Below are 14,186 nucleotides of genomic sequence, written 5' to 3'. Positions count from 1 at the left end.
TTTTTGCAGTTTGTCATTTCTTAATTATTATTTTTTTATTATTACTTTTGAAACAGACAAAACAGAAAAATTAATTTACTTGCATTGGCCCTTTTGAGTAAACAGCCACAGATATTGAGGACAGACTAACATACAGTAGATTTATAAAAAATACTATAAGTATAAAATTTGTGATTTAGAACAATAGTTGATTGTACAGTAAATATAACACTCAGGCTGATAGTGTTCATCAGAAATCAGTCCAACAGGTGTACCTGATATGTGAAATGTATAAAACTAACCGCATATGGAATGCTTTAATCAAAAACAAAAAACAATCATTCACAAATTTTGGATTCAAGGATCAGCAGCTCTCATCCAATCCCCCCCCACACACACTGTTCATCGGGCATGATACAGCATCTGAGGGAGAAGGATCTGGATTGTTTCACCAGCTACAGGGGGGGAAAGGCTAGGAGGAATCTGCTGCATGTTGAGTGATGAAGAAATGAGTTTCAGACTTTTGCTTTGCTGGTGGGAACGTCGCTGGCAGTGATTCGAGGACCAGCAGCTGCTGGAGTGTAGGGGATTCGTGCTGGTGTCACCTTTTTACCGATGGTCTCAATCTGCAGACAGGAAAACAAACAAACCAAAAAAACCAAAACTTAAATACTTTGGATTTTTACATGATGGAGGGGTTGGAACTTTTTTTTTGTAAATCTTACCTGGAAGCCAAGGCTCTGGAGATGAGGGTGAAGGTGGTCCAGCACTCTGCGGCCATCAAACATGAAAGCCGGCTTCAGCATGTTCTTGTAAATCTTATCGTAGTCCAGTTCCTGTGGTGGGATTAAGCAGATATGACTATTAAAATGTTTTCTCACATATTCCTCAAATACGAAGCATTTAAAAAAAATAAAAGTAGTAGTAAAATGTAACTGGGACCTTAAACATGTCCCACTCTGTGCAGATGACCAATGCATGAGCGCTCTGGCAAGCCTCATAAGGGTCTGATGTCACAGTCACCAACTCAGACACTAAAAATGAAGAACAGTTCAAACAAATTAGTGTTAGTGAGTGCTGCTTTAGTTACTGATAAAGCAACTGAAAGTTACTGAGATCTCAGTGGCATCTAAGAGAAGCAATATCTAATGTGGTTCTCTCTGCTACAGCTGCCACGCCCGCCTGCTCTTCACACCTGCTGTTTGTGAGGGACAGCCAATCAGAAGAGAGGAAAGACAAACACTTTCTGCACCAAGGCCCAGTAAAAGCCAAACAATGATCATTTTGAAATGTGAATTGTACCAAAGTTCAAGAATGAAAATATGGAGCAGGAATGGAGCAAAAACAGGCGATGTTTAAGAAGTTTAGTCGCTTCTGACATGGTGTGTCCCTATCCTATCTTAGGTTCTCTTGAAAATGTCCTTTACACCCACCCAAAGATAACATTGGTGGGTGTAGAGGACATGATATACTTTGTTGGCTTAAATTCTCCCCAACAGACAATTTGAACTATTACAGCACAGTCAGAGTTACAGTTTTATAAATCTTATTAAATACATCCTGGAATTCTGGTTTATTTTCAAGTCCTATCAGATTTTATTATCAGAAAAGGAGTAGTCATTTAATAGTTTTGATCTTAAAGGTGTTTGATTATAACATCATTACCTCTCCTGTCTGCATGTAAAGTGTCAAGCTCGAGCCCGTAACCAGTTTGCTTAGCAATGCCCTGTACAAAGGTAACACCACCCACAGAGCAGCATCTCTATAGCTCACTTATTACCACATTACAATCATGTTTATTTAAGCTGTCTGCAGCCAGGTACTGAAGTGAGCTGAAGGTGTCTTTACACTAAACCACCTGGTTCACTCATACAGACATGAAGTAAATCAGGGTGTTGACAAAAATAAACTACACAATGAGTTTTTCAGTACTGCACTGGAAACTGCAACCTGCAAACTGCACACACACCTCTCTCTGGGTTGTCCTCAGAGATGCTGGGCTGGGAGAGGTCGTGAATGATTTGCTCTTTAAGGACTTTGGGGTCATAGATGAACAGCTTGGCGCCCTCATCCATCAGGTACTTAGAAATGTAGATACTGGACGACTCCCTGGAGTTACACAACACACGTGCACACACGAACACCTTGATGTCAGCTCCAATCGAGGTTACAGTTCACAGATGCACATTAAAGCAGTCAGCAGTGACTCTGCAGGTTTTGTATGTACAAAGAGCAAACCCAGGGTTTGAAATGGGCTCTTCATTATCCTTTCATACACTGAGGTTTATGATTAACAAAAGTTTAACAAAGCCATTTCAAGTGAATCAAAACGGGAAAGAAATGGCCAAAATAAAAGGAGGAGACCCACCTCGTGTCACCCGTGTCCTTTTTGAAGGAGAAGCCCAGCAGGGCGATCTTTTTGCCGGTAACAGTGTTGAAGAGACAGTCGATGATCCTGCAGGCAAACCGTCGTCTTTGGTACTCATTCATGTCGATCACCTTAAAAAAATAATAATAATAAAATAAGTGCTACTGTCACTACTCAGTACTAGATGTACAAGTTGTTTAATTGGAAATAAACAGTTATGTCCAAAATGTTCTGCATTGATTCTGCCACAAAATCTCCCTTAGCCTAAGGCGAAGTGTTCAGTCATTCGGGAGAGGCTCTGACTTCAGCCACTACTCCTCCTCATCTAAAGGAGCGTCGCTCTCACCTGCTGCCAATAGGAAGCCACCTCAGGCAGGTTGAGGGCCTCGCACAGATACACCAGATTCAGCACATCCTTCTGGAAACAGCTTCCACCGAAACCTGTACGAGGCATCAGAAACAGCAAAGAGATGAACGGGAAACATTCGTACATGTTCAGCGGATGTGAAAACAAACTGTCTCTCACCTACGCTGGCTTTAAGGAACTTGTTCCCTATTCTCTGGTCCATGCCGATCGCCTTGGCCACTTCCTCCACGTCGGCTCCAGTGGCCTCGCACAGAGCACTGATACTGTTGATGCTGCTGATTCGCTGTGCCAGGAATGCATTAGCTGCCTGCACACAGGAATACTCGTTTAGCTCTGTGATAAGGACAAGTACTGTGATAATCACTTACACACTTCTCATACACCAGGCCACTCAGCGATGACAGAAGGAGACTCACAAATCCAATTAAAAAAAGTTTATTTTTTTTATCAAACGAACAAAGACCTGAAATTGAGCCGTGGTGTATGTAATCAATGTGATCCGTAGTGCAAGTGAATGCACGAGTCAAGAGATGGTGCATTCAAGGACATTTAGTCCAACAAGCAAACCAAGAAGCCACAGAAATCAAATGTGACTCAGGGCAGGAGAGACGCCCAGCAACTAACTCCAAGAGCTTTTATAGAGCACTGGCACTGGGCGAAGATGTTACTGAATGGAAACATTCAGCCAGAGCGCTTCTCAATTTCCTGCATAAAAGGACCGCTTCACAGACAGACTGAAAGGTAGGGTGGAGTGGATCGTCTCACACACATGAAATAAATAACTAAATACAACGTTTTCGCTAAATGAGTAACAACTAGCTGATTAAAATTGATCATAGAAATTAATTGACAGCACAAAGTAAAAGTTGATGTCTTAATAATTTACACAGTTTATTTTCTACGAGTTCATCTATCTGACCCTTTTTCCATGTTTTATATACCCTTCAATATATGGATTAAATAAAGAGCAGCTATTTGGAAACAGATTAATAAACACAAATCTAATCTATGTAGTTCTGGTAATTTATTTTTTTATTGACTGTTAAATATTAAAAATATTAATCATGAGATATTTTCCAAGAAAACTGGCCTTTTTTTGCAAACGATTAATAAATTGCTACAACAACCAACAGATTTACGAAACTGTTCTCTGTGGTCGACCTCACCCAGAGGTTCACTCACCAGCTTTGAGAGCTCAGATGACCACGTGTTGGTGGTGATGATGCGCTCCTTGGGGACCCAGTGCTCATATACAGCACACAACGCTCTGATCGCCTTTTGACCTTCAGCAGTCTCATCTCCACCAATCAGGACGCGATCTGGCTCCTTCAGATCCCGCACCGCCGTTCCTTCTGCGAGGAACTCTGGGTTGGACAGCACCTGAAGCGGCAGCACAACTTTAGAAACAAGCAGCTCAGCAAAGGTCGAAGAGCTTTGTTCACGTGACGGTACGCACTTGCAGGTTGAGGCTGGGTTTGGTGTTGGCGTCAAATATCCGTCTAATGCTCTCGGCGGCGCGCACTGGCACCGTACTCTTCTCCGTGACAATCTTGTAGCCGTCGGACATCTCGACAATGCGCCGGGCGCACGCCTCGATGAACTTCAGGTCAGCCGCGCGACCTTTCCCCATCCCGTAAGTCTTTGTTGGGGTGTTCACCTGGAGGAGTGCAAGGAGAGGTGCAGTTTAATTATGTCAGTGGGCCAAACAAGCAAAACCAGTGTGTGATGGAGAACCCTAATGAAATTTTGGTCGATCATTATCGGCCTGTGTTGAACTGTATATTTGGAACAAGATAGAAACTTAATGCAGAAAGGAGAAAAGTGGAGTAAATTAGAAACTGTGTCATTACAGAGCCGTTACACATCACAGCTGAGCAGAACGTGTTCTGCATAGCATGTTACATGCGTTGCTGAGAAGTTAAATAATAAGGCCACAATCTCCTCTTTTAAATACAACTGAAGACTGACAGACATCTTTCACTTATATTCAACCACCGAATATCCAGGATCAGTCGGGCTCTAGGGCTGTGTGTGTGTGGAGCTAAATGATGGACTCACAGAGATAAAGACGAGGTCTGCGTCCCTGATAGCCGAGTCTATGTCTGTGGAAAAAAACAAATTTCTTCCTCTGCATGATTCAACCACCTCCTTCAGTCCAGGCTGAAATGGGAGGAAGTGAGAGGCCGTGTTAGTAAGACAGCAGGAAAAATAAACGTGAAGAGTGCAACACCAGCTCACAGTGACCACTGACTAACCTTAAACTACTCACGATGATGCAATACACCGTGGTCAGAGTTGACGTAGAAAAGTTGCAACACAGTCTGGAAGTAATTTAGGTTTCATTTTGTCCATGAGGTGGAGCAATGTTTAACAAAAACATTTGCCTGGAACTGTTGCCTGGCTACACCTACTCCTTTAACACTTTAATGAATCTGAACACTTTACTGCTTTTCTGAGATGCTGAATATTAATCTCAAGCTGCACATATCAGGATAATAGCCTATGACCTACTCCTGCTTGTTAAAGTTTAACCAGATCTAATAATTAATCTTGTCCTACTATCCTCAGCGCCACGTTTTTTGTTTTTTTTTTAAATAATGGCACGCTACCTCATAAATGGGCAGAGTGTCAGAATTCCAGGCCTTGATTCGGGACTCATTGACGTCCACAACAGTCACTGTGATTTCCGGGCACATCTGGGCGATGACGCTGCATGTTGGGCCTCCTACGTAACCCGCACCAATGCAACAGATCCTCTTTATTTGAAACATCTGGGGAGGACACAACACAGAGCTATAAAGTTATCAAGTGAACACACTTCCCTGCAAATAAAGAGATAAAGTACCCATCAAGCAAGCCTTATTTGTACACATTTCAGTGCTTGCCAACAGCTTATCAGTGGGTTTGCCAGATAAGAAAATAAGAGGAGGGGGTCCCAAGGAGTCCTGGACAGTTTTTGCTCCAAATCACTTAAAAAAAACAATTTATAAGGATTTGAAGATGAAGAGTAAGTAGTAATCGATGATCTCACTCATAATTTCAGCTTCATAACAATACAATCTTTGTCAACAAAATCTTTTTTAAAAAAATGAATTTGCTATCATGAAAGTCGGTATGTATATGAAAAAACATGAAAAAACTGTGGCTCAAATAGTCGAGGACAAAACATTTTAACAGCATCTCAAACATATTTCTAATAGTTTAAACGTTATAGATCCAGTTTCTCTGCAGATGATGACTGGAATATTAGTGCATAAGAAGCAAGTAAAACGCTACCATCCAACTATCAAAATAACAGAAAATTACAGTAATGACTAGTTCCGTCACAGGAAAATAATTGCTTTGCTGATGCCTCAACTTTACAAGTCAGGTAAGCTGATTCCCTGTTACACTCAGAGGGGAGTGGCTCCTCCCAAATAATTAGATTTTCTGTCTAAAATCCTCCTCGGGAGTACTTCACCTCCTCGGTGGTGCCGCGGTAATAGTTGCCAGGTGCACAGTTGTAGCCTGGTGGAATATAAAGAGCCTTTTATTGCAGCTCAGCCACGTCAAGCAGAGATGAAAAATGAGCCCTTTATCGGTGATGCCTTTCACTTAGTTCGCGTTAGCTGCCCCGCGTTGATGTGGCACATCGACAGGAGAACGATGAAGCTACTTTAAGTTCTGTTCCTTCAAACAGGGAGAACTAAACACGAAAATGAATGAGTGGGTAAGTGTTTGTTGTCAGCGGGTTAGCTAACGGTTCGTTACCTCTGCCAGCTCGACAGTCTCTGAACTTCAGTAATGCGCAGACTGTGTTAGCTCTTCCGCTAAATGTGTCCTGTCCCGGCGTCAAACCCACGGCCACGGTTCCGTTACACACGATAAATGAAAGCAAACCAGAGCTCGACGTATAAAAACCACACCAATGAAATCTCTGCAACAACTTTCCTCACCTGGACCTCAACCTAAAGTGAAGCGCTTCTTCGGAGAAACCACTATTTATTTACTGGTCAGACTTCCGGCATCATACCTTCAAAGTAAAAGCATTTTACACCGTTATATAGAGAGCTGTGGTTAGAAGTTTACAGTCATCATGGACATGAATGTCGTGGTAATTGTTCTTTTTCCGAGATGAAATAATTGTATAGTATCCATCTTTCATGACTTAAGACAGCAAATATTCGACTGACCAATTCTCAGAACAATGCAAAGCTCCATGGAACTCAGTGGAGATCTAAAAGGGAGAATCATAGCTTCATAGTCAGGAAGGTCTCTTAGAGCCACTTCTAAACAACTGCAGATTCCAGGGTGATTAGTTCAAATAATTGTTTTTTTAAACCATGTTTAGAATTCTGTCAAATAAATGAAAGAAGCTTGAAGCATTTCTGAGATGCTGTATTTGAATCTCAAAGGTGAGCATATCAATACAGCCTATGACCAACTGCTGCTAGTTAAAGCTTTACCAGATCTCTAACAATTAATCCTGTCCGACTATCCTCATATCAGCTTTTTAGATAATGGTATTATGAATGAGAATTAACGGGACCCATTGACCTCCACAACAGTCACCGTGATCTCTGGGCACATCTGGGCGATGACTCTGCATTTTGGGCCTCCTACATGTCAGTTAATTCTCTAATTCCATTTGAGCTGTGAAAATAGGAGCCTGTGTAAAACAATTATTCAATATTTACTTAAATCCCCAGAATTAAAACAGGAAGTCTGCACCTCAAAATCTACTGTGGTGGTGTACAGAGGCAAAATACAAAAACCTGTCTTCCTCCAAATACTTATAAACATAACTGTGGGTGAGAAGTTATTAAGTAATTACTGAAATGCCCTTACAATACAAAAAATAAATAAATCATTTGCAGGTTTGTGAGTTCTTCTTAACCAGAAGACAAAAATAAACATTAAAAGGGAATCAGCAAAAACAACAACAACAATGTTAAACTGCTTTACTGCACATTCTCATGTTAAGCCCTAATTGTCTGTTGTTTTATTGAAAATTTTATCTTAACTTTTAATTCTAAGTTGTTTTTCAACTGTAATTTCAATCATAATATGATATTTAATTGGGTGTAACGTGTCCTTGAGTGCCTGTAAAGGGCCTTTAAATACATTCATTATTATTATCATCATCATTATTATTATTATTATTACATGCTAAAGCATAAACATATTTATAAAAATAATCAAATACAATTTTAAAAAATTAAATACATGAATTTTTCCTTGACATATCACAAAATCATTCTGTCCCACAACTGTTTCCAATTTTGCAAACATCTGAGTTAGAAAACATATAAAAATATAAACACACACTAGATCTGCTGTCTAATACAAAATCATATGAAAGTAGCTATCAGAGAACAACATACATTACAAACTTGCATTTGCAAAAACATGTAACATAGCACCAACAGACATTACACGGGTGTTATGTTACATTTTATTCGTCATCTTCGAAACGGTATGGTTTTATTTGGGGGGCTCCATGGTGGAGGTGGGCTGTCTCCGAGTATCTCTTGTATCCGTCTCTCTTCTCTGCGTCTCTTCTGCTCTAGATCTTTTCTTGCCTAAAGAACAACAAGAAAATCTGTGACACTAGCCACAAGGACAAGGACTGCTCACACATACAATATATTCAAAAATACTAGATTTGTACACCTGATAACAACGCCTTATACAACCAGAAATTAAGAAGACCGTGGGACAGTGGTGTGAACCTCATATTTAACTTAATAAAAGTTCAAATCAATTATGTATGTAACGGGTACTGACAGGGATGATGTGATCTCGTCTCTATAAATTAGTCTGAACATCGAGGGGGAAGATGGACTTCAGGCAGACAAAACAAAGCTCTGAGTCAAAGATCACGCCCATTATGATCTCAAGACACGTGTATAATTTCATAACTGTGGTCATGCTGTGAAAGCTCTATGAAATGGAGAGAGTTACTGCGCTACGAGTCACGCACATCCAAGGCAACACAACAAAAAACTCCGAGGTCAGGAAATGATTAATCAAAGAGGGAGTAAGGCTGGATATACAATACTGGGCAAAAGTCTTGAGCCATACCTGGTGCAATACCAACAAGCTTGAAAGTCAATATTTCATACGAATACTTTTATTACTTTATTACTTGTGGTGATCCACAAGAAAAAACAAAGAAATCCTCTAAAAATGAGTTCAAAAATGTCCAGCAGACCTTCAGAAAGCCTGGAGATTTATCACTCAACGCCAAGTCTGGCTCCTTGGAAGCAAAATATAAACAAATGAGGGATGGATCAACAGTTTTGCACAGTACTGTACATATTTAATTTGAGCTTTATGTGTAAAATGCAGGCTCATTTGGCCAAAAAGTTACACAAACAAAAAATATATTTAGATGCTGATTTAATCTACAATCTATATAACGTAAGGTTCTGATCTTATTAAGCTATCACACTTTTTTTATTTTAAAAACTTTCAGAAAAAATTCTCAGAAACAGAATGAGGTAAAAGCATTAAATCAGAAGAAATTCACAACATTTTCATTAAAGATATGCTGAAACAGTTGGTTGAACGTTCAGATTTTCCCCTCCTGAGCAGTGAAATCTGTCAGTGCCATCTAAGTAGTCACAAAAGAAGAGTTCACACTGGAGCCTGGTCGCGACTGCTAAGCGAGAGACCATCTGTCTCACGAACAAAAAAGGATGCGGCGAGCAGCACCTCAGATGCTGGTAATAATCATTAATAATTCTACTTACCAGCCAGTTTTCATACACCTCTAAAGCCATTTTATCTCTTTCTTCCTTCATGTATTTCTCCTCCTCCGCTTTATTTTTGATTTCTTTGCGCTCTGACGTGAATTTGTCATCGATAACTTCTTTCTTCTTTTCACACCTTAATCATGTTTAAAAAGAGGATTAAAAAATCAGTATACATGACTTTTCTGTGAGGTTTTTAGAAATAAACAGTGGATGAAGATCTGAGCTTTGACTGCCATCTGGTGGGCGATATTTTTCAACCCGGCACCACAGCTGTTACAAGTTTTATTAAACATATATGCACATTTAAATCTATGTATTACCACCACTAAAAGCAAAGCTCAGTCATCTTTTGGATCTGTTGTTCAGACCATTCTGCAAAAAATGAATTCTCAGTGCCTTAAAAAAAGAGATATCTCTTTTCATCACCTTTAAATAAATGGGACAAATTAATAATGAATGATTTCCACTCACCAGTTAGAAAAGGCAGACCTGCTGTCCCTTTTTCTCACCTCCTCCTGTTCTTTGTTTTTAAGCTTCAATTTATTTTCAGCCTCCTTTTGTTTTCTGTAATTCTCTTTTAGCAGATGATCATGCTCACGTTTCCATTTCTCAAACACCTTTAATTGTTATTAAAATACCAAATTAACCTCACGGATACACACAAGCAATCTCATTATAGGTGTCAGAGTGATGTATGCTTTTACCTGTTGAGCAGTCTGCCTTTTTTCTTCTTTCTCCTCAGCTGCTTTTTGTTCTTTTCTAATCACAGCTTCCTTCTCTTTGGCCTTAGATTTGAGGCTTTCTGCCTTCTTTTTCTTCCAAGCCTCATAGAACGCAACAGCATCTTCTTTTTTAGCCTCCTCTTCCTGTTTGTTTTTTGAAAAAAATTGAAGAGCATCCATGTAATCTTTAAAGCTTGTAAGGTGCTCTGTAGTTTGTCTAAAACACAGATGACTCACCTTTTCCTTTTTTTCTTTCAACATGGCCTCTTTCTTCTTCAGTTGCATGTTCTCCCTCGACTTTTCCTTCTTCTTTTTGAGCCATTCCTTGTAAAAGTGAGGGTGGATTTTACTGGACTGAGAATGTGCTTTTGATACTCTGAGGCCCGCTTAACACATACACACATTCATTCAAATCTAAATGTTCAATGTGCAGTACATTGTTTTCTCCCAACAACTCACACGATTACGAAACACTCTTTTAATTTAGATTAGTAAAACCACTGCTACTCTATATTTAGCTGCATGGTTCTTCGGAGCAGTGCTGAGTAAGGTTTTCATTGTCTTTTACACACAGACTTTTAACTGTAGATATAAGGGTACGTCACAGTGCTTTTCTCCACTGCATGGCTGACAATGTAAAAAAAACTAGAAAAGACAACACCCTCAGAACCACACCGACCTGATAAATGGCAGCTCGGAGGGAATCTGCTTCTTGTGGCTGAGACTCTTGTAAAGAGACTTTACGGTCCAGAACTTTGAGAGACCCCAAATACTTGGACTCCACTTTCCTGGAGCATGCACTCTGAGATCTTGGAGTGGTCTTAGAGTGAGAACTCAAAGTCCTAATTTAAACAAAACAACAACAGAAAGGCCAGCTAAGTGATCAGGTCTGCTTCACACATAGAGCTCTGCTACTGCAGCTTGATTACCAACCTTGCTTCAACAGATTCCTCAGAGACATGAGAGAGATGAGCTGAGGGATCTCCTGAGCATCCCTGGAAGACAACAATGCACAGACTGAGCTCTTAGACTCTTGAAATGGAAGCAACCGGACTTGATTTTGGTTCGTGAAGATGTTTGACCTCTCATCCACAAGGCTTCTTCTATGTGTTCAATCTGGAATGCAGCGTAATGACGCATGCCTTGATTCATACCTTCAGACCCTCATGTGACCTTTAATAATTACAAGGTGGGTCAACAACTCTCAGGACCACCTCCAAGAGGACGACCTCGCTATAGGTTAAATACACAGAATTCTCCATCAGTTTTTAGAACATAAGAAGCCTCTTAGATGACATGTGTAACGTCTTCACAAACCTACAAAACAGTCCTGTTGCCTCAACTCAAGCGCTTAAGACTACCATCAGCCGAGTGACTGAAAACCCACACAAACTGAAGCTGGAGCTCTCCTCAGAATAAGCTGTGATTCATTAAAAAAAACTAAACTTCACAGCGACGTTACACAGTGCAGAATATGTCTTACAGTAAATTCTTCAAATGATGTGGAGTAGTTCCTCTCCTGCTCTTTGCTGTCATCAGAAATAAAGCCATCTAAAACAATAAAACAAATATTAAGAGCATTAATTAGACATGTAGCAAAAATATTGGTTATTTTCTTTTGACTTTTTAATGATTATTATAATGTGGAGTGATTGATTTTTCTCCCACAGTAGGTTTAAAAATATATATATATATATATATATATATATATATATATATTTAAACAACACATTTTTCTACATTTTTCTAAAGTCCAGATTTTAATGAATATTTTTTGTGTTAAATTTTGCTGCCCAAGTCAGTGCATAACTAATCAATAATTGCATGCAAACTCCAATACCTATAAATATAAAAGTATTTTTATTCTCGTCTTCCTTACGATTTGCTAACGTCACACCATATTATCTGTAGTTGCCCTTTTTTAAATGTCCTGAATAAAAAGAAAAAAAGGTTTTGAAGATTTTTTTTATGATCATTACCTTTCGATCCAGAATCAACAGTGGACTTTGTGAGGAGTGCAGACCGTGCACTCTTATTTGAAGAGGGTGAAACTGTGTGGTCTCCTTCTGTCCACTATGATGAAACAACATCACAAACATCCTCTGATTATGAAAAGTTTCATTTTAGTTTGCAGCTTAAAACACTGATTAACAAAGCACAGCTGGACTGCAGCTCCTTACAGCTATGGTGCCAGATGTATCAGTTGAGAGAGGAATTGATACAGAAGAAGTCTGAGGCCTGCTGAGATCCTGAAAGTCTTCAGCTGGCTTCTCTGAAGTGTGAAAGCTCAATCTTAGGGTCCTTTGCCGGGGTTTAGGTCTTGGTGGCTCCCTCTCTGAAACACTATCTGAATGGTGACAGGTGTAAATCTAAATGTAAAATCTGCACTGATTCCTGATAGCAGTATTGTGTATTAAACTAAACAGACCTGCTGAAGCTGTGTGGTTCAGGTCACATGTTGATAACTGTGAAGTCTGTGAGCTTTCTTCAGCAGCAGAGCCGCTCTTTTGCTCTGGCCCTGGAGTTTCCACCACGCTGCTGTCAGATGGTAACGGTAAAGGCATGTCCAGGAGAGTATCGTCTGATGTTTGGTATGACAGAGATTTACTTGAGCTTTCTCTTGTGATCTGAGGATCAGCTGAATCCACACGAGCATTTTTAAACTGTGCGTCATCTGTGGAGTGTTGTGAAGATGCTGACCCATTAGAACTATCACGTGCAGCCGTGTGTGAGTCTAGGGGCTCGTTTTTTTCTTGTGACTCTGACGCAGTGGTGCTGTTGGAGGGAGAGCTGATTCTTTTTGTTTTCAGGAATGAAACTTTCTTTGTCCTCCTGTGTTTGTCTTCATCATCTGAGAGGTCAAAGTTGTTAATGATTTTGGCTTTATTCTTCCCAGCTTTGAGAGGATCTGTCTTCTTTTTTCTTAATTTAAGGAGTCTGTTTAAAAAATCTGAAAAACAAAAAGATAAACTGTCAACACACACACTGTTGTTGTTGTTGTTGTTTTTAATCAATCATCTTCTTCCCTCCCACCCTACCCCTAGCATCCCTTTCTGTCACACCAACCCTCTACATGTCCTCCTTCACTTACATCTAGGCAGCTCTACCTGCAGCATCCACTATCCCTCCTGTGCATGTCTTCAAACCATCTCAACCTTCTCTCTAGCTTTGTCTCCTGACAGCCTAACCCAAGCTGTCAATCTCAGTCGCTCCCATTGAAAATCCCAACATCTCCAGCTCTGCCACCTCCAGCTCCACTTCCAGTCTATTTTTCAGTATAACGCTCTCTAAACCATGCATCACAGCAGGTCTTACGTCCATCTTTTAAGCCTTCCCTTTAACCTTCGCTACTATCCCTCTGTAACAAATGAACTACTCCATTCACTTAGAGTCCTTTTTAGATATAATAACTCTTTTTCGTTATACCATCTTCATCTTCTTCGAAGTCATCAGAGTAGGTGTACTGATCTGTCTTGGCTTTGGTCGCCCTGGCAGAGACAGCAGCCTGGAGTTCATCCTAAAGCGACATAATTTCAGGTTAACATGATTCTCCTTTAATAATCAGGTTTAACTGAGCCGCTCATTTCTTATTTTGTTTAGAAACGGTCCTTACCTGAAATGTTGTTCTTTTAGATGTTTTCGGACTTTTTGAATAAGCAAGAGTCCCGTACTCCTGCTCGGTCATCCTAAAGCTGTAAACAGCTCCCTAAAATGCTAGCTGGGGTTCATTCGCTCGAGCTAATTAGCCTCTAAACACGTTATTAACCTCCCGTGCTGCTCTTCAAGCTTAATCACCTATTCTATACATATTTTTATGCCGATGTATAATGATACACGAGACCCTAAAGCCACGCTAGCATACTGAAGCTACTGTGGGCTAGCGAAGTTGTTGATGGTAACCCAGGGAAACAGACGGACAGTTCCGTTTTAGCACTGCGCATGCTTAGAAGACTTAGGACAAGACTTGTTTCGGAAGGAATATGTTTGTTTATTTAATTATTAAAATGTCTAAA

The 14,186-nt window shown here is 40.1% G+C and overlaps 2 protein-coding genes across 4 annotated transcripts; both read right to left on the bottom strand.

Annotated features, from left to right (window-relative positions):
- On the bottom strand, positions 1-6,711 carry ugdh (UDP-glucose 6-dehydrogenase). Of its 3 annotated transcripts, none has more exons than XM_085276925.1 (12): positions 6,650-6,711; positions 5,324-5,485; positions 4,773-4,874; positions 4,171-4,371; positions 3,897-4,094; positions 2,874-3,021; positions 2,694-2,788; positions 2,348-2,478; positions 1,949-2,088; positions 922-1,013; positions 705-815; positions 1-605 (listed from the first exon to the last, which is right to left on the bottom strand). In XM_085276925.1, exons 2-12 carry the CDS (start codon positions 5,483-5,485, stop codon positions 495-497), a joined length of 1,491 nt encoding a protein of 496 aa, XP_085133051.1. In that variant the 5' UTR covers positions 6,650-6,711; the 3' UTR covers positions 1-494. The 3 variants fall into 3 exon arrangements, with proteins under 3 accessions (XP_085133051.1, XP_085133050.1, XP_085133052.1); XM_085276924.1 differs by having other exon boundaries at positions 6,465-6,683; XM_085276926.1 differs by lacking the exon at positions 6,650-6,711 and adding an exon at positions 6,175-6,197.
- A 530-nt stretch (positions 6,712-7,241) lies between these two features.
- Positions 7,242-14,077, bottom strand: map9 (microtubule-associated protein 9). The gene is made up of 13 exons (XM_085276920.1): positions 13,787-14,077; positions 13,600-13,690; positions 12,602-13,123; positions 12,354-12,520; positions 12,153-12,246; positions 11,657-11,724; positions 11,107-11,168; positions 10,853-11,015; positions 10,411-10,497; positions 10,156-10,317; positions 9,923-10,068; positions 9,449-9,584; positions 7,242-8,275 (listed from the first exon to the last, which is right to left on the bottom strand). Exons 1-13 carry the CDS (start codon positions 13,856-13,858, stop codon positions 8,156-8,158), a joined length of 1,890 nt encoding a protein of 629 aa, XP_085133046.1. The 5' UTR covers positions 13,859-14,077; the 3' UTR covers positions 7,242-8,155.
- Positions 14,078-14,186: the final 109 nt, after the last annotated feature.

The sequence above is a fragment of the Mchenga conophoros genome, linkage group LG6 (genome assembly GCF_057382185.1).
Source record: "Mchenga conophoros isolate Kocher_MC1m ecotype Shallow Benthic linkage group LG6, M_conophoros_male_GT1.1, whole genome shotgun sequence".
NCBI lineage: Eukaryota > Metazoa > Chordata > Actinopteri > Cichliformes > Cichlidae > Mchenga > Mchenga conophoros.
The sequence above is the reverse complement of the archived record's forward strand: the minus strand, read 5'-3'. Positions and strand labels throughout refer to the sequence as shown.

What these genes read in the sequence shown, in the direction of transcription:
- ugdh (XM_085276925.1), bottom strand. Translation starts at nt 5,485, where the DNA reads ATGTTTCAAATAAAGAGGATCTGTTGCATTGGTGCGGGTTACGTAGGA. An exon ending in AACCCAGCCTCAACCTGCAA is followed by an intron (nt 4,095 to 4,170) that starts GTGCGTACCGTC and finishes CTGCCGCTTCAG; the next exon opens with GTGCTGTCCAACCCAGAGTT. An exon ending in TGAGGACAACCCAGAGAGAG is followed by an intron (nt 1,014 to 1,948) that starts GTGTGTGTGCAG and finishes CTTCATTTTTAG; the next exon opens with TGTCTGAGTTGGTGACTGTG.
- map9 (XM_085276920.1), bottom strand. Translation starts at nt 13,858, where the DNA reads ATGACCGAGCAGGAGTACGGGACTCTTGCTTATTCAAAAAGTCCGAAA. An exon ending in CATCATTTGAAGAATTTACT is followed by an intron (nt 11,169 to 11,656) that starts GTAAGACATATT and finishes GTTGTCTTCCAG; the next exon opens with GGATGCTCAGGAGATCCCTC. An exon ending in GAGGAATCTGTTGAAGCAAG is followed by an intron (nt 11,016 to 11,106) that starts GTTGGTAATCAA and finishes TGTTTAAATTAG; the next exon opens with GACTTTGAGTTCTCACTCTA.